The sequence below is a fragment of the Molothrus ater genome, chromosome Z (genome assembly GCF_012460135.2).
Source record: "Molothrus ater isolate BHLD 08-10-18 breed brown headed cowbird chromosome Z, BPBGC_Mater_1.1, whole genome shotgun sequence".
Taxonomy (NCBI): Eukaryota; Metazoa; Chordata; class Aves; order Passeriformes; family Icteridae; genus Molothrus; species Molothrus ater.
This window is the reverse complement of record NC_050511.2, coordinates 55519822-55545314: the sequence shown is the minus strand read 5'-3', so window position 1 is coordinate 55545314 and position 25493 is coordinate 55519822. Positions and strand designations below refer to the sequence as shown.

At 38.2% G+C, this 25493-nt stretch overlaps 1 protein-coding gene across 2 annotated transcripts in view; it reads left to right on the top strand.

The window, feature by feature from the left end:
• SRFBP1 (serum response factor binding protein 1) overlaps positions 1–25493 on the top strand; it is a 62075-nt gene that overhangs the window by 11770 nt on the left and 24812 nt on the right. The window contains exons 2-3 of one of the 2 annotated variants that reach the window (XM_036403652.1): positions 9893–9981; positions 10903–10975. The exons of the other annotated variant lie outside the window; for it this stretch is intronic. Of the exons in view, the coding sequence (XP_036259545.1) occupies positions 9893–9981; positions 10903–10975 (162 nt within the window). The remainder of the gene's footprint in view (positions 1–9892; positions 9982–10902; positions 10976–25493) is intronic. 2 annotated transcript variants of the gene reach the window in all.

Genomic DNA, 25493 nt, shown 5'->3' with positions numbered 1-25493 from the left:
TGTTTCATTTAATGAACTTGAAACCATTTTTCCTTAATGCTTGCATTATAATAACATTTTTTGCATTTTTCCTTTATGCTTGCATTATAATAACAACAACTATATAGTGACATTGTAATACAAATTTTGAAATTAATAGGTCTTACTACAAAATGAGTGTTGGTGTTGAATGACAGATGATAATAATGCATTTTCCTGGTAATATTGAGATACAAATATTTGTCAAATATTGTGATGCTGTAACATTGTACAGGCTTCCCATTCTTTTCCTGGCCTCTTGGTGTGTGAGACTAGTGCAAGCTGAGGGCAGTTGAAGTAACTATAAAAGTATCTTTCATGAACTGTCTTGCACAGAAGAAGCTCTCCTTCTTCTGTCCCATTCAGCAAGTCATCTGTGCTCTGATTTCCCTTGAAGTTTCAATCACAAGATTAAATCATCAGTACAAACAATGTGATAAAAATAAAATGTATTGTGGGTGTAAGTTGAGAACCAGTGATGGTTCGCAACTGAGAACCAGTGATGGCCTGGCACGTTACAGGTTTCAGTCCAGTATCCATAAAACTTCATATAGTATATATAGTATAGATCATGAGTTATTCCTCTTTAGTTTTCATTGTGTTATCCTTGGGTTTTGTTGTTTGTTATGCTTTTGGAGTGTTCTCAGTAACTGTAGTTATGGCCCATGTTTCCTGCCTGTTTAGACAGTCAGGAGAGGGTGTTCTGTAGTTGGTTCAGAGCCACATGTGCTGGTGATGAATGAGTATGCATGTACTGTTCTCAGCCAAAATGGAAAAGACTTCAATTCTGTGTTCTGCCATGCTGATGTTAGTTCACAACTCCTACATGGCTATCAGTTTTCACAAAATATGGAGGAGCTGTGATGATTGGTCAACCTTGATTTCAGTTTAATAAGCCCAAAAGTTACCAGAGATGGATGCTGACAGACAAGCAGTGTGCTGACAAACCTAATTTTCTCAGAAACCACGCTAACAAATATAATTCCAGAATACACAGTTTTGATATTCTGCTCTTTCAGAATAGCTGAGAATAGTTGCAACATATTAGTGCTCAAGACTTGAAGTTTTTTTGTGGTGACTTAGAAGGCCGTACCACCATTTACACTAGCATCTCTTAATCCCAAGCCGAAGCAGTCACACCACCAAACATACCTCCAAATTAATACTGGAATCACTGTGATTGAATTTTGTATTTGTTAGGGGCAAAGGTTCTTATCCAGTTTTGATGCAATTTTCTTTTTGTCATGGCAGTTCAGCTCTACAGGTGTGGATCATGTTTGTGACCAATATAATTAATGTAAAAAAATTACATAGATTGTTTGTGAGTCACTGTAGTCAAGCTGTGGTGTCATGCTTCAGATTATGCAAGTAATGTAGACATTCATAATGTTGCCTTGTGATCAGTGCTCTTTCCCAGCTGCTTTTAAAAGGTTCACCATTTGAAGAGGGGTAGAAGCCCTCAGCACTCTTACTATTTATTCACGCGTGTTCACCCTTGTAATTCTTATGTCACCACTGCAGGTTCTGCTGTTACTGTCTTTCTGTAAAGTCAAAGCTTAAGGAGGCATGAAATTCACGTGTGAGTTCTAGCTAGAGCTCTGGTCTGATTAAGAAGTCCTAGACATCACAGTCCATTGAGTTGAGCTTGTTTGTATTGAATGTCTTGATCACATCCTCGTTCAACATTCCACAGAAATATTTTTAGCAGAGTGATAGCTGAGGGTTTTCGTACTTGCTGATCAATTAAATACCATTAGAAATTACCTTCTGGCTGGTAGTCCTCTGTTTTAGAAAACATGTATAGTTTCTATTTCCATGTGAATGAAGTGATATTTCTAATATAGCATTTTGAGGCTAGTTTATAACAGTTATTTCTTATCTGGATGTTTACAACTACTGATGTGAATTTAGGGTTTAGAAATGTGTCTAGCCATCTCATGATACTGGTTTGGACTTGAATGCTTTCTGAAGTACAGCATGGAGTCTGACTCCATCAGTGAGACACTGACTTTGAAGCAGTAAATCCATTAAATTTTGGTCTTTGGCAACGATCAAGTAATTCTAGGCTAGCCTTACTCCTTCCCAACTGTCTTAGATACTTGGAATTGCTTTTCAAAACCTTTAGATGAAAATGATCTTTTTTAGCATTTCCGAGTACTCACTGTGGTTTCCGCTTGGAGAAATTGCACTAGAACTGACAACTGTTCTCCATGCTGGAGGAAATACAGTGCTGTATGGAATAAAGAAACAGACATTTCAGTGCTTCAGTTGAGAAAATACAAAGAAAGCAGCATGGGCAGACTGTGGAGGAAGGGTTTGACAGTAGCTTACAAGGGGTGTGTGCATTACTTTTCCTGTGAGGAAGGAAGGTGGAAATTCGCCCAAGTGGGTGGTGTGCTTTTATTCATTCATCCTTAGCAAATCCCTTGGGAAAACTGACAGGGTGAGCACTCAGAGGCCTGAGAAGCTGCAGGATGTTTTCTGGATGCTCTAGCCAACCGTGGCATTTCTGTTAGCTTGGAGCAGCAGGGTGAAATAATTTAATCCAGAAGAATTTACCTCATGTTTCAGGAATTTTTGTATGTGCTGATAGTTGTATTGGGATAGAATTGAACCACTTGATTCAAACTGTTGTTATGTAGCTGCAGATGTCAAAGGCAAGATTAACATGACAGTGGTGTTGATTAACATGATGTTGGCACAAACAGTAATTGAAAAAACTCTGTTCCTTAGCACTTTCTGTGTTGGGATTTGATCTTTATATTAAATGAAGAGATAACTCATTTTTTGTAATCTGATTTGTTGTGGTCCATATCTCTGTATTCTATGAGTTCTTACTTTGGTCTTTGTGCTGCAGCTAGGTAACATTTATGTGACCCTAAGGGAAAACAGTTCAGGAAACTGATCTGGCTGAAAATTCACCTTGTTTTGGTTTTTTTAAAATATATTCTTTTTTGCGGTATATATTTGTATAAAACTGTTCCGGAACTGAGCACTGATACTGCTCACAGGTGTGTTTTATGTTTGTGTTTGTGTTTCTTGCTGCCTTTGCCACCCTACTTACATGTGTTTTTATAATGAAATGTATGAAGCTGTATTAAGTATTTCTGCCTAGTTCCACATATTTTGACATGCATAAAATATATACTGTAATACAAGGATTCTTTTTGTAAAAAAAAAAAAAGGAAAAATAAAACTTGGCAATTGCTAGCTTTTCCTAAGAATCTAAAAACCATTAGATCTTTCAAGCTGGAATTCCAGATAACAGAGAGACATATTTGTTATGAAGTGCCAGAAACATTTTTTCACTTAGATTATTCACTCATAAGATTATGTACTATTGTTAGTTCTGGCTAATTTGTGATCCAACTGCAGGTGTTTTGAATTTTAAAACTCTGTATTGCCAAATAGCACCAAAAATTGACATTGAGAATACTCTGTTGCCATGGTAATGTCTTTGTTAGAAGACTGCCAAGTAACTATAAAGTGAAACCAATGCTTTTGATGTGCCCTGAAATGAGAAAGGGAAAGAAGATCAGTAGGAACTGACACATTGCTGAGTTCCATGGATTTTTTGCAGGTATTGGAGAGACCTTGAATATTTATCTTAAACTTTTCACTTTCTTTTTATTGCTTGATTTGGAGTTTTTAAAGCTGGATTTCTTGCTTTGACACTTGTTGATGTGTAATTTAAGCAATTTGTAAAACTTTGTAGAAAAGGCCACTGTACAAAACACAAGTGATTTTGGTGTATTTTTAGTGACTTTCTCCCTTTCTACTTTAGTAGCACTGTTTAAACTTGAGGGAGTTCAAAAGTAAGTATCTTACTGCAGTAAAATCTAAAAGCTATTGTGTACCTACAGGCATATATAAATTTTTTCCTTTTGCTTTGAGCCATTTTGATTCTAGTAGATCAGGCTCTCATTTCAACCTCCTAGGGTTCTCTTGGCATGAAGGGAATTTATGAGGGCTCAAGTATATCCTGTACCTGCAATTTCATCTTTTTCCTGTCATTCATTCACTAGACCCTGGTAAATGGTAGTTAGTCAATATCAATATGATAGGCTATATTTAAAATAGACTTTTCCTGGAACAGAATTTATGGCCTTGGTTCTTGACGTTTTCTCCTTGTTACCCACTCTCACATGTGACCCTCATGTCAAATAAATACTGTTAGCCTGGAGAGTACAGGAAGAAACTGAAATGGAAAAGCAAGCTCAGAACTACTGTCTTTTTTTCCAGGCATCAAGTGATAGAAAAGACATAAGAGACCTTATATTACACCTTATATTGAATTTGGATGTGTCTATGTAAAATTACAGAACACTTCTTTAGGAACATTGTCTTCAAATTGTAAAAGAAATATTTTTGCAGTTGTCTGCAAAATTGTCTTGTTGAAGACAGTTTTCATAGACACCATACCATGTTAAGGGAGAGGCTGGAGGCCTCTGTTTAATGAGTATGTATTTGTTCAACATTATGGATATTTCACAATGTTTTAAACTCTTATAATAAGGGGTTTTTTCACTAGATAAGGTTATATGCAGTGTCCTTCCTTGAAGAGAACAGAATGATTTGTCTTTTCTGCTTTCTTGTACCAGAACTAGGAGTAGATTGTGTGCTGGCATAAAGCAGAAGTGGATGAAGAAATTCTGGTCTGTCTAGTGCTGGTTGTTTAAGGATTTAATAATTTAAGTGCATTATTGGGTCAGGACCAAAATATTCAGTACCTCGTGGACTGAAGCCCAAGAAGAGCAGTTGTATATGCTTCAGACTGCTCTGAAGAAAAGAACATGTCCATTAGTTTATTGGCTTTCATGCATTTTGGATAGCTGGGGCTGACTGTGTAAGTTAACTTCTATTAAATTTAGTTAAGAAGAATTTAAAATATTCAAGGTCCTTCAGATATTTTCACATATAGTATTAGCTTTTGTATGTGGTAATATTAAAAAAAGCTTTTCCTTCACAAATGTTCTAGTCTTTCAGTGTTGTTTGAATAAAATACATTCAAACAAGTCATAGGTAGAAACATATTAGTGTTTCTCTCAATCCATTGGATTTTTTTTGTTTTGAGTAATGGTTTGGTTTTGGGATATTTTTTTGTCAAGTACGGTTGATACCATAGTTCAGAGTAGACACGTACCTTTCTTGATACATCTACAAATCTTTAGTCACACTTTCCTTTTTTGTTTTTCTAATTGGCTGAACATTAGCTTAGTTTGGAGTCATGTTGCTTGTACAGACCTCAAAACAAGTTTCAGAACTGGCCAAGTATAACATTTTATTCTAATGTAATGCTTGTTTGAGAACTTTGCTGCTGTTGTCTTAAAAATGTGAAGGCAAATATCTTAGACTAGTCATGTGAATTTGAATGTATAATTGTACCTACACTGTCATTTTATCCACATTCCTTGGTGTTTTTCTGCCATCCCTAATATGAGGACTGTTTTGTGGTAATACAGATTTTCAGAACCTAAACTAGCCTTCTTGACGTTTTATCTAAAAGTCCCTTACATTTCTCTTAAAGAAACTTGAAAATTTTCAAACAGGTATTTTTGGAACAGCTTAATTATGTGGGAGGCTCTTAAAATAACTTCCTCTTCTATTGTACATGTGTTTTGTCTTGTATTTTGTACAATAACAGCATCCCATTAATTTAAAAGGGATCATGTCTGTGATCAGAAGCCCTTTCCTAACACTCTCTAACACTGATTTAGGAATTGATTCAGCCCTTCCAAGACTTTTGTTAGTCAAAAGTAATTTGTAACTGCGAGTGAAATACCAGTGTCAAAATGGAACTACTTCATGGGAAAACCCTAGAGAAGACTTAAGAGGTACAATTAAGTAATCCTGTGTCAGTTTCTTTTTGGGCACGAGAAGGGCTTGGACATGCTCAGGATTGGGAAGGTCTGATTGAACTTCCACGCAAAAATACAAATCTCTGGGAATGGCTTTTAACCCTTTGGAGCCAGGTATAACCGGAAATAGAAAGCAAAGTAGTTGAAGCTATTAGATTCTTCCTTTATCAGCTGTGCATTCTGGGTTAAATACAGTTCTTGTGATGTCTTTAAATGCACACTTGTTCTTTATTATATGGTAGAAATCACCCTCTTGGTTTGATATGTACCCTCTGGTATCTTTGTACTTTGTGAGTGGTACCCATACGTTAAAGTTGGGGCTGTTTCCATTGCCAGATGAGTAGTGGGAACATTGTGCCAAGTATCATGTTAATGTAGGCTGTGCTGAAGCCAGCAATTCCTGTTACAGTCTCCCTCAGTAATGCACACTCCTAGGAAAAGGTGAGTTACAGGAGAGTTTCTAGGTCTTGTCTGGCTTGTCATCTGCTGATCCCCTGCTATGCTGTTTGTTTGCCCTTTTCAGAAAGGGCAGCAGCAGCAGCTACCATCTGCCTATGGCTTGAAATGGTTTGTGTGCTGCTGGCTGGTACATGTCAACATCTTGTGGCAGTGCTTACTGAAGGTGAAAGCTGTTGGGTTGATGGTTGCCTCTCTTTGTAGAGTACCATTGGTCATGGAATTTTTTGGACTTCATCTTTGTTTAGCATCTATAGTAATATAACTACATTTTGCATTTGTTTTGTGAAAGGGCATAGTGCTAAATGGATGATTTTTGTTTATAACCATAGCTTTTGAAATATGCTTATGTGCATTCTATAGGTTACTACTTAGGCTTGTTTTCAAAAGTGAGTTAATTTCTTTTATAATTTCTTTTGTATTTAATAATTGATACGTAGTCTATATCTACTGTTACTTTGATATTATCTTTTAATAATGTGTGAACACAGACATTTGGTAGCATTAATGAGGAGGTATCGTTTAATTGTCTCATAAATAGTATTTCCAACAAAATAAAGAACTGTCTTCAACAAAGGAAAACATCTCTTGTTCTTTCTTCAAAGAAATCCTTGAAGTGGTTATTTCCACATACAATTGCAGACTTCCTTAATTTCCAGGAATCCTAGATCCTATTGATAGAAGAAATTGTTTGGTTTGTGTTTTGCTTGTTTATAATTTTTCTTTAGTGCTTACTGTCACTGCTGAGTACATTAAAAATCCTTATTGCCTAGTCTTAAAGCATAAAGTCTGATCTGTACTTAGACTGCTGCCTTTTTATGTTTCAGTGCAAAGACTTGTCCTTTTCTTACTGTCTTTCCTAGAACTATTTATAAAAAAATACCTTATTATGAATAAATACTTATTATTATTTTTTGAAAGTCATTACTATTCTTGGTGGTGTGTTGGGTTTTTTTTTTGTTTGTTTGGTTTGGCTTAGTTTGGGTTTTTTTCCTATTGATGGCGAAGTTGCCTCTCTCCTTTTGTAATATAAGAGAGCAGGGCCTACCCTGGTGGTCTAAGCCCCATTGTTTCAAGCACACTGTAAATCTGAAGCTAAACTTTTTTGATTTCTTTCCCAAAGAGCTGACTGCTTTCTTGAGAACCTTATGAGTACTTCCAAGAACAGAGTTGATGCATACTGTCCTGTGTGAAATAAGTGACTGGATTACATAAATTGATACTCCTAGTCTGCCAAGGAGCAAATACCTTCCCTCATTCCTGCTGTCATGTCTATACAGTCTTCACTGGCTGGCAGCAGAGGAGGCTGAAGTTTGGCTCTTGTAGGCCCTGGAAACATGCTGTGTGTGCATTAATATTTCTATCAAAGAATACCTGACAAAACATTTTTGAGAGCAAGTTAAATATACTTCATGTGTGCATACGCAGTAACTAATATGTAAAGTATGAGTTACTTAAATTCCAGTATGTTTTTAGCTTATGGATGTTAAAAAAAATAGAGAATAAAAAATCCCAAACTCAAAACAACATCCCCACTCCAGACGTTCTAAGAAGGCATACCCAGTTTTCCTCTGACATTCCAAACATTCCATTGAATGTACCAGTATGTATGTTATAGTATTGAAGTGGTGTTCAGACAGAAGCTACATTTTTTTTCTTTCTTCCTTTAGAAGATGTACTGTAGGGACCTATGATAATCTCATTCAATTCTTATAAAAAAGAAATATCTGTATGCCTTGATGGGAAATGGTGATGTTACTCTTTACTTCCTTAGCATGTTATAGTCTCGAGCAGTGCTGCTGTGTAGCAGAAACTTGGCACTTGGTGCTTTTTGGCATGTGGTTTCTGCTGTAAACTGAAGCTTTTGTAGGTAGATCTGTGTGTACCGTTACTTTTACTGGGGTAACTAAGATAAGTACTGACCTTCGCTGTAACAATTTTTGGAACAGGATACCACATTTAAGTCAGTTATTTTTATCCCAAAAACCTCCCTTACCTTTTATTTCTCATGGTGCAAGTGACTAGCGCTGCCCCCATACAATTCCCCTCCCTTGCTTCTCAGAGGAGTACTGCTTCCCATGTTCTTTCACTTGCCTGGCAGAGGCAAGGCTGACAATCTGACATGCCCCTCTCTGGAAGTTGTTTTGCTCTGATTCAGCCTTCAGTTAAGCTACTGGTGAATACCATTCAGGGCTTAACAACTTGACTCAATCAGTACTCTAAGCTACAGACATAATCAGTTATGCAAAGTATGTGTTCTGCCTTCCTTTTGTTTGCTTAAGTATCACCTTTATGGTCTGTGCACAGGTGTATATGTACCAGCCGACTCCCTCTCACAGGTGTGAAGTACTGCTCTGTGAGCTTTGAAGATTTTTCTGGGATTTTTTGTTCAAGCCTGATGTAGGTTTATAGTACTAATATTCTTGACCTAACTAGGTGGTGGAGTCATCATCAATCTGTCATTTTGATGTTATCGCTGAGAAATTAGAATAGAAATCTGATGTAAAGAACTTTTTTGAGAAAGAGGTGCCAACTTAATTTTGAAACTTATCCCACTGGATAAATTTCAGATAAATTTGGCTTTTGTCAGGAAGACCGATTTGTTTGTTTGTTTGTTTGTTTGTTTTAGTATTTTATGTTATTCTAAGTTTAACTGTTAAATATATAATTTTAATAGACATAGTAAGATATATATGTATAATTAAGGGAGAAGTTGAGTGTTAAAAATAAATGATCACTATTGACTCCCTGTATCTGTAGTGTTCACCATTAGACAGCACCTGGGCTTAAGGTTTTCCATTATGGAATTTAATTGCAAAAGATTGGAAAGATTTCTTTGTTCATCCTATCTGTCTAATAATAATAATAATGGGAGTTCTTTTTTTGTTATTGGGGTAAAAATTAAGACCAAAATATCATTGCCAAATTTTCTGTAAAACTGCCTGCTTTAAATTTGGGAACAGAGTAGTGGGTAGGATGGCAGGTTGAGACAGACTGTAGCAAGTTAGAAATCACTTGGACTTTTGTTTTCAACAAGAATGAATTCAAATATATAACAGGAATTTAATATCTCAGATTCTGTTCCGTAATAAATAATGTCAATTTTTGAGAGTCTTTCCTTAACACTTGAAGATGTTTAATAATTAAAATGCTTTTATGTATTATGCACCAGTGGACTTAATGTACTGCTGGTGTTTCTCTGGGACAAAAGTAAGCTAAGTGAAGACAAAAGGTGAGACATTTCAAATCCCTAGTTCAATCTAGCTCTAAGAATAATATTAAAGTATGGCTAGTAAGGAATGTTGTCTTCTATTTAGACCTCAGACACATTTTTAGACTGTTGGTTATTCTTCCTCTGATGTTTATGGAAGCAGTTTGATTTTAATGGAAATCTGAATTCATTTGAAATGAGATTTGGTTAGCAGGGAAATGCACTCTATTTTTAAAATATTTCTCTTTGTTGAACTAATTTCTAAAATTTTAAGTAAATGTAACGAATGTATTGTATATGGAACGTAATCAAGGAAAACAGTTTCTAATGTCTTCCATATTTCTCACAGGTTGTGAAGATGAGAAAAGATGTGAAGAAGGCCAGAGTCCTCACTATTCGCAGACTAACTAGACACATCGGGAAATTAAAATCGAAAAAGTCAGTTTTAATTAATAGTGGATTTTTGTGGTTTATAAATAAGGCACTATTTTAATTGTTTTCACAAAAAATTGAAAAATGGGAGAAAAATGTACTACATTTAAAACTTAAGGCACTAAAACACATATTTGTCTTATTTTAACTTAATTTTAGACTAAAAATACAAACTAAAAGGAGTTTCATAAAGCAGAATTGGGATTACTTTTTTAATGGGATTTAGTGTACTGGAAGGTAATCTGAATCACTCACAGAACCTTTTACAGCACATCTCAAAGTGTCAGATTTCATGTTTTAGATTATTCTGCTGTTGAATTTAAATTGCACCAAATTTTCTCACTGTAGTTGTCTTCAGGATTGTGTAGAAAAAATACTTCATTTGCATAGATATACAGGTCATACTTGATTATTAGTAATTACTAATAATTAATTCTTATATGAACAGCTTAAACAATATATTGTAGATTATGTTTTTAAAGATTACTGGCCTGAAATACTTTAGCACATATCTTAGAGATGGTGTGAGATACATATCCTACTGTGTTCATAGTGTAAATTGAGGATACTCTCACAATTTTAGCAAGTTGTCCAAAATAAGAAGCAAATCCAATGAACTTCCATATTTAAATATTACAGATCTTAAAATGGAATTATATTTGAGACACCGCTGTCACCCATTCTTGATATGAATTGTGGTTTTGTATTTTCTGATACAGTAATTTTTGTTTTTCACATTGTTCTGCTAAATCCTCAGTGTTTCCTCTATTGTTCAGTACAGCAAAAGCTTTAGGCTATGTTCAACTCTTTGCTAAAATGTTCACTTGCCAATAAGGGATTGTGTTTATGCACCATCTCCTGATTTTTGAGGAAACGAAGTTACTAAACTGAGATTTTTTTAAAAATAATTATAGACTTCACTTGCAGGGGTTCAGAAGACTTGAAATTAAAGAACCAAAAACGAGTTGAGAGATTAATAGAAGAAATCCATGCCATGAAGGTAATGCAATGTTTAGATAATTCAATATTAGAGACAACTATTTTAAGTCTGTTTTCTGAGACTGCATTACTGAAACTTTAAGTGTTTTCAGAAAAAGCTTGAACATTAATACAGCTAGCAAATTGTGAGTATTTGCATTTGTCAGGTGTTAAGCAATTTGAGTCTTAAGCATTCCAGGCCAAACATGAATTTGCTTAGCAGTGTGTGGCGTTCGAAGTTTTTACTGTAAAAGCACAGAATTTGAAGTTCTTGTGCCACTCAGGAGTATGGGGGAGGTATTTTGTGTGTCTGACTTGGTGAGGTTGAGGACAGGGCTGGGTAACTGATGATTTTTGTAGTAGGCCAGCTTTAGGAAGTTGGTAGGTCTGTCTTCTGGTATGGCCTTTTTGCGTGGAATTTTTATATCCTGAAATACTAGTCTTTTTTGTAAATCTTTGTATCTGTACTAACTACTGTCATTTTCTTCTAGCAGTATTGTGTTCTTTCTTGCTAATGGTTCCATCTTCTGTAACCTGGCTTTCGGTTAACGCCTTGCTGTAAAATTGTCTTAAGTCAGAGTGGAAACAAATGCACTTTTTTGCTTTTTTTTTTCTCCTGGCATGTGTTTCCTACAGTATTGCATATTTTCTTTTAAAATGGATAGAAAACATTCATCCTACTGTTGTAGAATCTTTAATCTTTAAAAGTTTTTGTAAGAGTAATGGGAATTGCTTGAACTTCAGTGTAGTCAGCCTAGGAGCAGTTCTTCATGCTTCTCAATAAAAGGCAGAGGCACGGGTGGTTCAGCTTCCACCATGGTGTGGGCCACATACCACTTGTAGACAATTTCAGGGAAGGAAGAAGGGGTAGAACTTAGTTATTCAGCCATCCTTCAGTGGAGCAGTCCACATCCTTGCTTTGGTGCAGGTGTCTTTCTATCCATGGTGATGCATTCTTTGACAGTAATGCAGGAAGCGTGGGGCTTTGAGTGGCAGATATATCCACGTGTGCATGGGTCAGACATAGATGTGTGAGGAGTCAGGCACTATTGGAAACACAAAAGTTTGCTGCTTGTGCTCTCAACAGCACATTCTACTTTGCCAGCAGCAGTTCATGGCTGTTCTGGACAACACATGCCTTACTAGGGAGTATTATTTTTGTTAAAAAACTGCATATTAGTTCAGTGGCTATCTAAAATTATGTTAAGGTTGAAGTAAAAGCTCTCCCAAGTAGGGAACACAATCTAAAGATCACTTGACATAATGGAGAAAAAGGTGGTGTGGATAAACAGTGCCCAAACCTGAATGAAACAGGAAATCCACCAAAGGTGAAAGCAAGAACAGACAGCCTGTGATGAATATAGAAGACACTGTGGTGATGATGTGCAGAGATGATATTAGTAAATACGAAATTCTGATGGATTTTCAATTAGTGAGGAAAGCGAAGCTCTGCAGGAATGGATTCTGTATGTACACTGCCGCAGAAGTAAGGCTAAAGGAAAATAAGAGTCCACAGCTCAGTGTGGAGCTATGGAAAAGGTGAGCTATTTAATAATGGGTTTTCTTAAATTTATGAATAAGAATGAGGAAGGAATGCCTCATCAGGAGCCTACATGTCTCCTCAATGTACCCATTTTATTTGAATATTCCTACTTACAGCCTTTTTTGACCCTCAAAATTAGCATGGGATCTTGTACTATACAGTTTTAATTTGAAGGAATAAAATAACTGACAGCCATTCTTACTGTTTTATTACATTATGATAGCAGAAGTTCTTTGGCTTTTCTAATATAGTGAGATACTGTCGTGGATTATATAAAGAAAATGGGCTGCATGTCTTAAAAATAAAAGTCAGTAAAAACATCATCAGCTTCATTTTAAAAACTTTATTGTTGATAAGATACTTAAGTAGAAGCAGTTATTCTGGTTCTTTTCTTATGCATTAGATTCCTTGTTACAAAGTCAAAACAGATCACAAAGGCGGCTTTTTGTTGGATTTGAGACATCTTAAGAAAAATATTGGAGTATTTTCTAAGTGCAGGTTGTCAACTGACTTAAAAATATGGCTTGTAGATGAAGCTTTTTCTAATGAAGTCGTGCATAAGAATTTTACTCTCTCATTTTTTGTAAGGATGCAGAATAAGACATTTTCATTTTTTGAAAAAATAAGACTTGCAGATGAGACTTCATCTCTTTTCTGAATTCTGTGTATTTTCATTGTTTATTTTAAAAAAGAGGCAACCTTTGCAATAATATTTAAAAAATGCAACTCGTATGCCTTTATGTGAAGATGAGTGACAGCAAAAAAACCACTTACTATTAATCAAAATAATGACAGAAATGTCAGCTTGTTTCTGCACTCATTTTGAAAATGTTTATGTATATTCAAAATAGATTTTGTTTTGTACTCTTTTTGTACTTTTGACTTCTTTCATGATCCCAACATGCATTTCACTTTACTTAACCAATTTGGGCCTTTTCTTAAATGTCTCCGTAATTCATGAGAACCTGAAAAAAGAACATTTCTGTAGGTACTGCATACTTTTGCTTTGTATTTTGATGATCCTATGCTGAGGTGTTGTAGTCATTGTGAGATCTCTGAGACAATTCTAATTAACTTCTTGCTGTATACTAGCTGGTCTTTGTACTTAATTTATTCTGGAGAAGCGAAGAATAATATCTGCAATCAACAGTGAATCTTCTTAGTATGGTGGATAAATACTAAACTGTCTAAATATCCTTAATCAACTGTTATTTTTTGTCCTCTTTCTTCTGAAGAAATTTTCCATAGAAGTGAGATCTTTCGAAGGGTTTGTAGTGGGAGGGTGGAAAGAAATTGGAGATTACTCTAAATATCTTTATAGTCACTTGGAAATGAATTAATTCAGAATGGCAACTGCAGCTGCTATGACTATTCCAACTGATGATTTTGTGTGTAAAATCATATTTCCCCCATAGCTACTTCCTGCTTAAAAAGAATAAATTAAGTCTGTTGGGAACGTAGTGCTAATGTAAATATGACTTCAGTGCTGGACAGATGTATTGGCACTTGTATTTAGGTGAGGATTTAGTGAACATATAGATCAATAGTAAGAGGTAGAATAATGGTGCCTTTAGGAGATGAAAGTCATGCCTTGCAAATCAGTGGGAGGTCGTTGAAGGAGTAAATACATAATACATATTGTTGGTTTAGTCTTTATATTGTTTCATATTATGAAAAAAAGCCATTGTCCAGCTTTCACCAAAGCCTCTAGTGGTTTTTATGTGGTTTTAGTTTGGTTTTTTTTTTAGTTGTTCCTGAATATGAATTTTCTCCTTTTAGTCATAGAGTTAAACATAGCAGGCGAAAGAGAAGAATAAATGCTTGGCTTTTGTAGTGTTGGAAAGCTAACAGTGGAGTTTTGCGCAGATCAGTGCTGGAAATGATTCAGAAAAAGTGAGTGAGTGACAGAGCTTGATGATTCCAGAATTTTGAGGTAATGAAGATACTAATACTTAAGACACTGCAGAACTGATCAGCTGGGCAGCTAAATGACTGAAGGAATTCAATGGTAGTAAATGCTAAGTAGTACTTGTGGTGGTGTTGAGAATTACATTTCCAGTACTTCATTTTTACTGGATTGAAAGAAATTGGCTTTTGGCAATACCACTAGGAGGTGGATATCAGAGTAACCATACATATCTATGAAAATACTAGATTGCTCTTCCTTGTCTTCAGACAGAAGACAGACTGTTCCTATTAAAATTGTTTTACTGTATACTGCATAAATCGTCTTTGTGTATGGAAAAGCAACCAAATAAACTAGTAAAAGTACAAAGAAGGTGTCAAGATTGATCATATATGGCACAGCATCTAGATAAGGTGTAACAAAATCAGAGGAGGATTCTACAGGATATAAGGTGAACTACTGATGCTGGAGTTCTACACAATTCATGTATTTGTCCTGGATAGATTTGTGTACCAGTGTTTTTCTGAGGTAGTTTTAACAGCCTGTTTTAAAATCTGCATGTATTACAATCAAAACTTTTTTTTGTGTTTTATTACGATCTCTTATTTCCGCCTTTACTCCTTATCCTGGGCAAATCAGGTGACAGGTTTCTCTTGCTGAAGTTTCAAGATCTATAGGAAAGGACAAAAACTAATTCATTTTTTCCTGTGGAACTTGAAGAAAGGACTGCAGGAGGAGTAATTCTCTGGAGACAGTGCATACTGGGAAAAGGAATGAAAACAAGAAGTTCTTTTTTTCCTGCACGGTGTCTAATCTTTGAACTCTTATGCCCTCTGGAAGCAGACAAAGAGGTTGTGCATACGGGGTCTGTGTATTCACGTGCTTCTGCTTCACGCTGCATCTCTCCTGGTTCTTCTGTCCCCACTATTTGTTTTGGTTTCTGTCTCAGATTTCAAACCCGACCGTAGCGGGTGGGGGATTATTACACGGATCACACCCATTTGTCAGTCACTATCTTGTTGTTGGGGAATGCTGTGAGCATCTAGTGTGGCCTTTCGCTGGCTGCCTTGTTGGCGCCTTGCAGGCGCTTGCCGCTGCCGGGCGGGAGTGCGGGTGCCGCACCAGGGGAACCTGCGCCCTCTCTTGGACGGTGGTGCTGCCTGCCTTCCTTCCTGCCTTCCTGCCTGCCTTCCTGCCTGCCTTCCTGCCTGCCTGCCTTCCTGCCTTCCTGCCTGCCTGCCTGCCTTCCTGCCTGCCTGCCTGCCTGCCTGCCTGCCTTCCTGCCTTCCTGCCTGCCTTCCTGCCTGCCTTCCTGCCTGCCTGCCTTCCTGCCTTCCTGCCTTCCTGCCTTCCTGCCTTCCTGCCTTCCTGCCTGCCTGCCTTCCTGCCTTCCTGCCTTCCTGCCTTCCTGCCTGCCTTCCTGCCTTCCTGCCTTCCTGCCTTCCTGCCTTCCTGCCTTCCTGCCTTCCTGCCTTCCTGCCTTCCTGCCTTCCTGCCTTCCTGCCTTCCTGCCTTCCTGCCTTCCTGCCTTCCTGCCTTCCTGCCTGCCTGCCTGCCTGCCTTCCTGCCTTCCTGCCTGCCTTCCTGCCTGCCTTCCTGCTGCCTTCCTGCCTGCCTTCCTGCCTGCCTTCCTGCCTGCCTTCCTGCCTGCCTTCCTGCCTGCCTTCCTGCCTGCCTGCCTTCCTGCCTTCCTGCCTTCCTGCCTTCCTTCCTGCCTGCCTTCCTTCCTGCCTTCCTGCCTGCCTTCCTGCCTGCCTTCCTGCCTGCCTTCCTGCCTGCCTTCCTGCCTGCCTTCCTGCCTGCCTTCCTTCCTGCCTTCCTGCCTGCCTTCCTGCCTGCCTTCCTGCCTGCCTTCCTGCCTGCCTTCCTGCCTGCCTTCCTGCCTGCCTTCCTGCCTGCCTTCCTGCCTGCCTTCCTGCCTGCCTTCCTGCCTGCCTTCCTGCCTGCCTTCCTGCCTGCCTTCCTGCCTGCCTTCCTGCCTGCCTTCCTGCCTGCCTTCCTGCCTGCCTTCCTGCCTGCCTTCCTGCCTGCCTTCCTGCCTGCCTTCCTGCCTGCCTTCCTGCCTGCCTTCCTGCCTGCCTTCCTGCCTGCCTTCCTGCCTGCCTTCCTGCCTGCCTTCCTGCCTGCCTTCCTGCCTGCCTTCCTGCCTGCCTTCCTGCCTGCCTTCCTGCCTGCCTTCCTGCCTGCCTTCCTGCCTGCCTTCCTGCCTGCCTTCCTGCCTGCCTTCCTGCCTGCCTTCCTGCCTGCCTTCCTGCCTGCCTTCCTGCCTGCCTTCCTGCCTGCCTTCCTGCCTGCCTTCCTGCCTGCCTTCCTGCCTGCCTTCCTGCCTGCCTTCCTGCCTGCCTTCCTGCCTGCCTTCCTGCCTGCCTTCCTGCCTGCCTTCCTGCCTGCCTTCCTGCCTGCCTTCCTGCCTGCCTTCCTGCCTGCCTTCCTGCCTGCCTTCCTGCCTGCCTTCCTGCCTGCCTTCCTGCCTGCCTTCCTGCCTGCCTTCCTGCCTGCCTGCCATGCTCGCTACAGCCGCACTGCTGGCAGCCGCTGCCGGCAGCTGCGCCAAATACCGCGGATAGTAATTCTAAACCCCCGGCACTTCCAGCCAGCCCAGGGCTGCTTAGAAATATGTTAACCCTCAAGTCGCATGTGGTTGTTATTTTAATGTTAGGAAAGCACTGTGGAACAAAGTGTGTCAGTAACATGAAAATGCAGATTGCGTTACAGTGCAAGGGAGCACTGACATTCAGAACTAAGGGATGTTTGAAGAAAAAGGAGTATTCAAATCATGATAATTTTTGGCATCATGCTTGCTGTGCTTCTAAGCTTGTTTTACTTCTCTTTTTTGTCATTTTTATATGCTTGTAATTGTAGTTTACTTTCATGATACCTTCTACTTCTGAAATTGTCACAAGATTGCAGGCTTGCTAATTGCTTTCTGTATGCTGAGGTGAAAATAGTGACTGCTCTCTGAATGTAACTACTGAATCAGATGTGAACCTCCAAAATGAAACAATTCGTTTAATGTAATTGACAGAATAAAATGCCAAGTTCACAGTGTTCATCTCAGTAGACTGATGTAATTGCTGGCATTTGACTTGCATACCTCTTGAAATATTAAATTAGTTTATAAACGTGGCAGAAAAGAGTGGCTTATACTTGCCAAATAAAGTTTGGGTATTTTACAAGAGCTCAAACAATTAGCCATGTTAAGTGTTCTTTTGGGGAGTTGTTTTATTCATTTTGTTTTGTTATTAAAGAATGAATAAGTAGTCTTTCCCTCAGCTGCTTGTTCTGCTTTTAGAAGAGGTTATGCACCATAGAAGAATGAGGGCATTTAGCTTGAGGAAGGTTGTTTATAAGAATGTGGTGTCGATTGGTTAGATGGGTATTTTTGTAACTTTAATTTTCTAGAAAACAACAAACCCAGAAAACTATAAAATTTTGTATTGTGAAACTTATTAGATGAAAATTCACAGGTTGAAACTGAATTTCACTTGGATCTAAACTGAGACAGCAATACTGTAGACATTTAGTAATGTTTAAAACTGGTGCCAGCAAAAACCTGACACCAGTATAGTTTACAAAAAGAACAATTGCTAGACAAGTTCCCCTTTAAGTACATTCTTAAATTCCCAATGATTAACTGTGATTTTGGAGTTGGGGTTTTTTTTTGACTGGTTAGGAATAGTTAATTTGCATCAAAATCAACTGTCCTTCGTTCATCTAAAGTGAGGTGATTCCTAATCTTCTGATTTTCTTGGGAAGTTGTATTCTGGTAATTTCCTCTAGTGACATCTTTGGTTTTGTTATTTTAAAATATGAATTAAATTTTACCATTTTTTTCTTAATCTGTTTTGTGATGTTTCTCTCCCAAGTTGTTATTAACCCAATAAAGTTGAAAATTAATGATTTCAAGAAAGATTACTTATTTATTTTGAGATATCTTATATTAAAATCAAAGATCAGTTGAAGCAACATAAAATTTAACACTAGTTTTGAAAATTTTAGGCAGTAGATAAAACATGCAGAGTCGTGAAGAATACATTAAATGTTTTTGGTGAATACATCAGGAAAATTAGAAACTGTAGAACCAATTCTTCATATGCTTTTCTTCCTCTTTGTAATACAGATCTTAGATAAGTTATTAATTAAAAACACTATAATTACTTTTGAACATCATAACAATCTTGAACCCAAGTGATACAGGGGAATGTATTTGAATTATAATTCACTTAACCTGTCTCTTCAATTAGAGAGAGAATGTCTTAATTTCTACTGGATATAACTTCTATTTTCAGTATAAGGTGATACAGAACCAAATCATCCAGTCAGGTCACTCGCAAAAGCTGTATTGGCTATACTGGTGAAACAAATAAAAAAAAATTGATGGAATAATTTTTCTTAATGTGCTCTTGCTTTGCTGTAGTTGTCTGTCCTTTATGACACAGGTATGTACAGTAAAACTTGACTTCCACAGAAAGCTACATTTCTACATACTTATAATTTTGGACATTTATCAGAGTTGCTGCATTGACTTTAAGCTTTAGCAAAGGCTAACTTGTTGAAGTTATTTATTCAGAGAATATGTTGTTTCTGAATGTGTGCAAACTTCTGAAATAGTATTTATTCAAGTACTATTAGATTTCTATTTGAAATCTGCTAGTACATATATGTCTTTGATAAAGCTTTGGGAAGCTTCCACAATATGCAGAGCATTGTTAGTCGGAAAGACATTCCCACCCCCATTGTAATGTGGCATCTAATTTTCTTAGAATAAAGAGTACATTAGTAATAATGCTGATTTGTTTTGTTTTTATTAATTTTGAGGGCACATGTGCCTCAACAGACAGTCTTTACTTTGTCACTATATTACATTGCATTAGATAAAAAGGTCTTCCCAAACACATGGACCCCACAGTGATTAGTTACTATCTTTTATGGTCTCTTACCACACGGTAGAGTCCTGTGTTTTTAAGAAGATTTACATGATAGCACCACGTAGATTTTGTGTTCTTCTGTAATTCGAAAAGCAAGAATTTATGCCAGTGAGTCACCAAAGAAATCCTGAATATAGCTCCCAAAAATAGATTATTTTATTTTTTTTATCTGAAAGGTGTAGGCTCTGGCATAAAGGTGCACAAACATTGAAAATCCTAGGTGTTGTCTTGCCAGGAAGAATGGCAAGTCAGACTGAATGAGGCAGAGAGATCTTTTTATCTTAGTGTGAGTAAATTAGGTAAAACTTGTCTTTTGTTTCTTTTCCTAAGAACTTTGTAGATGTTTCTGTCTTTCTCAAGTATTAAAAATTAATGGGTTTAATGGCATTTTATTTAAATCCAGCATTAACTGTGTCTTAGTAGGCACAGCAAGGCCCTTCCCTCTGTGGTATGAGTGGATTGTGGTAACAGAGGGGAGCTGAATTGCTGAAGTTTCCCAGCACATCCTCTGCCCTGAGCCCCCAGTGTGGTTCACCCAAGAACTCCAAGAACAAGTCCCCATTTCAGCTGCATGGGCCAGCGAGTCAGCTGACGCTTTCAGGATGGGTGAGTGCAGGTTTTTTCCCCAGTGACAGTTAAAAAAAACTAACACAAAAGTTTTTAGCATGGAGATGCATAGGTATTTACTAGATTCATGACAGATTATAGTATTCTTAACAAGTGACTTGGCAGTCTTCATAATTTTCTGGACATCAGTCAACTTCAGACCTATGACACAGATGGCCCTAACAGCACCATCCTGGACTTCTGTCAAATCAACCTCTCATGAGACTGTTACTGGCCCCCCCCGGATTCTCACCTGTGGATTGAAAACCTCAGTCCTCAGGAGGAAACTCCTGATAAATAGGTAGTGCTTTCACATCCACAGATGTGCCTGCTGCAAAAGGAGGCAATGGTAGGTCTTTTGAGAATAGCTTTAGAAATGCAATGAATGCAACATCTTAATGATTATCCAATCTGGTTTTTTGCACCAAGTAAAATAAATTGAGCAATTGCACCATTTGGGCATTCTCACGTTGTCATTCAGCTGGAAGGATAAATTTTTACTGGGAACTGTCACAGTCAGCAAAGCAGGAAATCATTAAAACAAAAGCGAGTTCTTAGGAGAAAAATGCTTTACTGTAGAAGGTGCAGTTGCGAACAAGTAGCAAGTACAGTGTTCTGAGTTTACCTATCATCAGAGTACAGTTAGGGAAATTTGGGGCAAATCAAGAGGCCTCTCTGGAAGGATTTTATGTAATTTACAGGTGATGGATAAAGATGAGAGTGACCTGGATTGCCTGGATTCCATTGAGGAAAAAACTAAAGCCAAATGGAAGATGAAATTTCCAGGGCTAAGGCGACAGACTCTTTGTCTGGGATCAGACTTCTCTTCTTCTGTGCGATACTACCAAGAAAGATACTGCCTCCCATTTTATTCCTGTTTTAAAAGTTGTAGTTAAAAAATGAGAGCAAATACAAAAGATGCTTTGAGACCTTACATATCTTTAAACTTTTATTCTGTAGATGAAGTTCAGGATATCTAATTACTCAGAAGAGAGATTGAGAGGTGTTTTCCTAATAGTTTATAAACACTGGCAGTAAGTCAAGCATCTACTTGAAAATGCTTAGCTTTGTCTGTGATAAAATTACATAGACATATAGGGATTTTATAATAAAGCAGGTAAGTCAGTGTAGCACTGATTTGTTTAATAAACTTGCTTACAAGCTTAAGCCACACTTAACTAGACTATGTCATATTTTACTTACCAGATCAATTTTTTTTATTCTGTTTATTAATTTTATCTAAATTCTTATTCTAGTAGTACTTTTCATCTTGGTTGTACATCTAGTAAAATGGGGACTTTGGGAGATAGAGGTTTGGGATTTATTTATTTTCTTTTTTTATATAGGCAGAATGCCTTTTACTTTAGTGTGGTGGTCCACTAATGTGACTTAAAATGGAAATACTTGTGTGTGTATTTAGGTCACGGCTACTGACAAGGGATTTGGATTCATAAACTGCTAGGGGAAGAAGGTATTCTTTTTCTTCATAATCAGTTTGATAATAATCAGTTACAGCACTGCATTTCTGGAAAACATGCCTTCCTAACGTAAAAAAAAATTCTGCTTTTATAATGGATTTAATTCCTTTTTGGAAGCTGGATAAGCTTTCAGATGAGACATTGCTGATTTATTTCACTACTTTGAAGATATCCCATTTTTGTGTATTTTCACAATGGTAATACTTACCCATAAGTCTAAGACTACTTTTGTTCTGAATAACTAAAATACTGAACTTCTAAAGGTTTAGGGGAGCAAATTGGTTATGAAAAGAAGACATATGGGGATTAAATTGTAGGTGAAAAAAAAGCCTAAAAAGTGTTCTGTAATTTCTTCTTTTATAGCTTTCTCCTCACTAAGCAACCTAGAAAAATGACATAAAGTAGCAAAATCAGACTGAATGCTCTGGAAAAATATAAGAAACTTTGTGAGGAAGTAGTCTCAAACACAGGTTTTAGAGTAAAGATTATGGTTGTGTTTTAAAAGCTGAAAGTGTATTAAATGGGTAGCAAACTATAGCTGAGATTTCACCAGAAATATGACTTTTGGTAAGGGTGTTCTATTTCTATATACCTTGATTATATTACTTATTTTTTGTAGAAGTTTCAGCATTTTATGATGAAAATTGTCTTTTCATATGGAAGGGTCTAAAACTTGCACAGCTAAGAAAATGTAAAAAAATAATGAGAAGTAATGGATTTTATGATAAAGGTAAACAAAAAATACTAGTCAAAACAAAATTGAAATTGTGTCTTCTTAGTAGTCCGAGGACTCTTAAATTGCTTCCACAGGCCACTGGCAGCCTGGGGTTTTTTCCTGAGTTATCTAAAACTGCCTGAGACAGCATAGCTGGGAATACAATGAAAAATCTTGCATTTCTGAGATGTGTTGAAGCCTCGTTTGACAGCAAGTTTTTTTGCTTTTGCTGTCTTCCAGAGACTATTGAATAAATTACATTTCCATGCCTTTTAGGTTAGAGCCTCTATCTTACTCAGTATCACTTGGATAAAGTGTCATCTGAGCAGCCACAATCAATATAAGCATAAAGTTTTATTTTCACATACCGTTTAAACTTGACGTACTTCTCTTCAACATAGTCTTGTCTTTCTGTGTAAGGCAGTTAGGCAGTTATGGTCTATTAAAAAAAAAAAAAATCTCCCAACATGGCCATTCTAAGTTTCTTTAAGTACTGGGGTGAGCTCGCTGCCTCCATACTCTGTTCAGAGATGATTGCCTGCCCCACAACTACCCCTTCTATGCCCCAGTGCTTACTTTTCCCAGCCCTGGCCAGCCTTTGCCCCTCCATAGTTACTTTTTCCGCAAATTTGGTGTTTCACTGTAACTTTGTATGCAATGTTGGCTTCATGTGCTATTAATAGTTCAGTTACCTTAGTAACCTTGCAAGATGTCCACCCCTGAAGTCTGCCCTGTATTCCACCTTTCCATGGAGCTTGTCTGGTTTTTGTGTAACTCTGCTGTGGTGGTCTGTACAGCCACTCTGCAGCTTCTTGCATTGTCTGTCACATCCAGCAGTTTTCTTATGTCCAGTAGTTTTTCACACCCTGTTTATTTATCTTAATATCAGGCCAAGGCCTGGTCATCTGCCTGCAGCCAGGATCCAAGTGGCTGACAGGTCAGTTCTCCTGACAGTGCTCCACTCCCCACTGGAACAGCTGCCTGGGCAGTGAATGACTGGAGGAGCATCAGTCCCCAACACTGTTGGAGAAATTGAGTCAGGCTGGTCCTACTGCTGCCACCCATGCCTTTGCCACCTCTTCCCAGTGTCATCTTGATATTTTTGTTCTTTTCTTACCTGTTTGTAATTTCACCTCTTTGTCCCCTGCCTGCAAGTGCTTTGTCCCCTGCCTGTAAGGACTAGGTGCCAGCTGCTGAGGGTATGGGGCAAGCAGCAGGAATCAGGGCAGGAGGGTAGGTGCCCCAAGCCTGTGGTGTCAGCAGCAGTGGGTGGGGGTCTCAGCTCCAGGCACAGGGGCAGTAACAGCATAGACACTCAAGGAGGACAGGCAGTGTGTGTCCTGTCTGCATCTGCAGGTGAGACTGGGGTGAGTGAGGCTCTTGGCACATCTGGACTGGGCTGCTGGTCACAGCCTGTGCCTGTGCTAATGCTGATGGGACAGGCTGACTGTCTAATATTCATGTGCTTTGACCCCACGTGTGTGTCTCTTGGGCATGTGCAGTTCACTAGCAAACCTCAAACTGGGGTAGCAGTGTGTGGGAGAGGGACTTTTACAAGGGAATGTAGTGATAGGACATGGGGTAATAGGTTTAAACTGAAATGGGTTAGGATTGGATAGTAATAAATTCCTTACTGTGAGGGTGGTGAGGTGCTGGCACGTTACCCAAAGCTGTGGATGCCCCATCCCTGGGAATGTTCAAGGCCAGGTTGGGCGGGGCCCTGAGCAACCTTGTCTAGTGGAAGGGTGCCCATGGTGGGGGTTGGAACTAGAGGATCTTTAAGGCCCCTTCTAACTATCATGTGTTTCTATGGTTCTGTGATCTGGGAAGGGGTGTCAGGTGGCCAGAGGGCCCTTGCTGGTGCCTGTAAGGTGAGTGTGTGCATCTACCTGCTGGTGACTTGCTACCAGCCAGCAAATGGGAGACCCATGAGAGGGACACAAGAACTATGGGTTAGGGGCATCCATTTATAACATCCCTTAGCACAATTGTAAAGACGGTTCCATAATAGATATCCAACACTAAGATTTTCCTTGTGAGTCAGGTGCATCTCCAGTCAGGTGTACTGGGAAAAATACCACTATTTCTTTTTTCTGTTTTATTGTCAGCTGCTGACCATTAACAGAGACAGAATAAATATGTGTTTATTACAGTAACTTGACTCGTGTGGCTACGTTTACAAAACCAAACAATATTCTTCTGTGGAAGAATGTTTAAGTCAAAAATGCTTAGTTTGCCTTAAGTCTAGGCGAACTGAAGGAGATCATTTATAAAGTTGGGGATTTAGACCTGAACAGAAGGTTCTTGGCCTCATTTTGTATCCTAGGCATTTTAGTGTGGCTTTAATGACTTCACATTCCAAAGTGTAATTATTCTCCAGTATTATTCATGATTCTGCAATGTCTTGGGAATTGTGCAATATTGTCATATCAAAATTAAACTTCTGACATTCTCATGTAGGGATCACTGACATTTGTCTGCCTCTGCCCTGAACCCTGTTGCAGCATTTAAATCCTAAGAAGACAGGAAATAGGCAGTTTTATTTGGAATGAAGATCATAGGAATTATCTTTTTTTTGTGTTTTTGTTCTTTTTTTATAAAACAACAGCTTGATTTAATGGACAATATTGAGTTACAGAGCTTCATTTGTAACTCCTAACCTCCTATGTGACAGTAAGCATGTCACTTAACCAACGTGTCCTACTTTCACCATCTGTGAAACACTTTGGAAAGTCATGGAAAACTGAATCATAGGTCTTTTCCATCTCTATTAGGTCATCCAACTGTTCATCTGCCAGTAGAAGATTGTTTCCTACATCCACCAGTGTTTTTCCAGTGTGGATCCTGTCCTCTAAGTGATTGGGCTTCCACTAGTACCACTGGGAGATGATTTTGCAGAGTTCTAGATCTCATTGTCAGGAAACTCTTCTGACGTTCACAAAAAGAGATTTTGTTGTTGTTAATTTAACTGAGTTCTATTACTTTTTTCCTGTTAGTAGGTAATTGCTTACAGTTTTAAGTCATACACAATTCATGATAATTAAATAGATAAATTGCAAGTGTCTGTAAAGTATCTTACCTATACAAATAGAAGAAAAACATAAGGTTTTGAGATGCAAGGTATGACCTTTCATAAGAAGGTAAGCTACTTGGTTTTTCCTGAAATCGTGTGTAAGGAAGTGTACAGGCTGCTCCAGATTTACAACAGAAAAGGGATAGAATATGGAACTTAACAATGGAGTTAAAATGAAGGTATTGGAATAGGTTTCAAGAATGCTTAAGCAGGGAAAGAAAGAAATTAAAAATACAGTGTAGTTGTTGAACATGAAAGCTATCAGAAGAACTAAATTACTTCGTAGAGAAT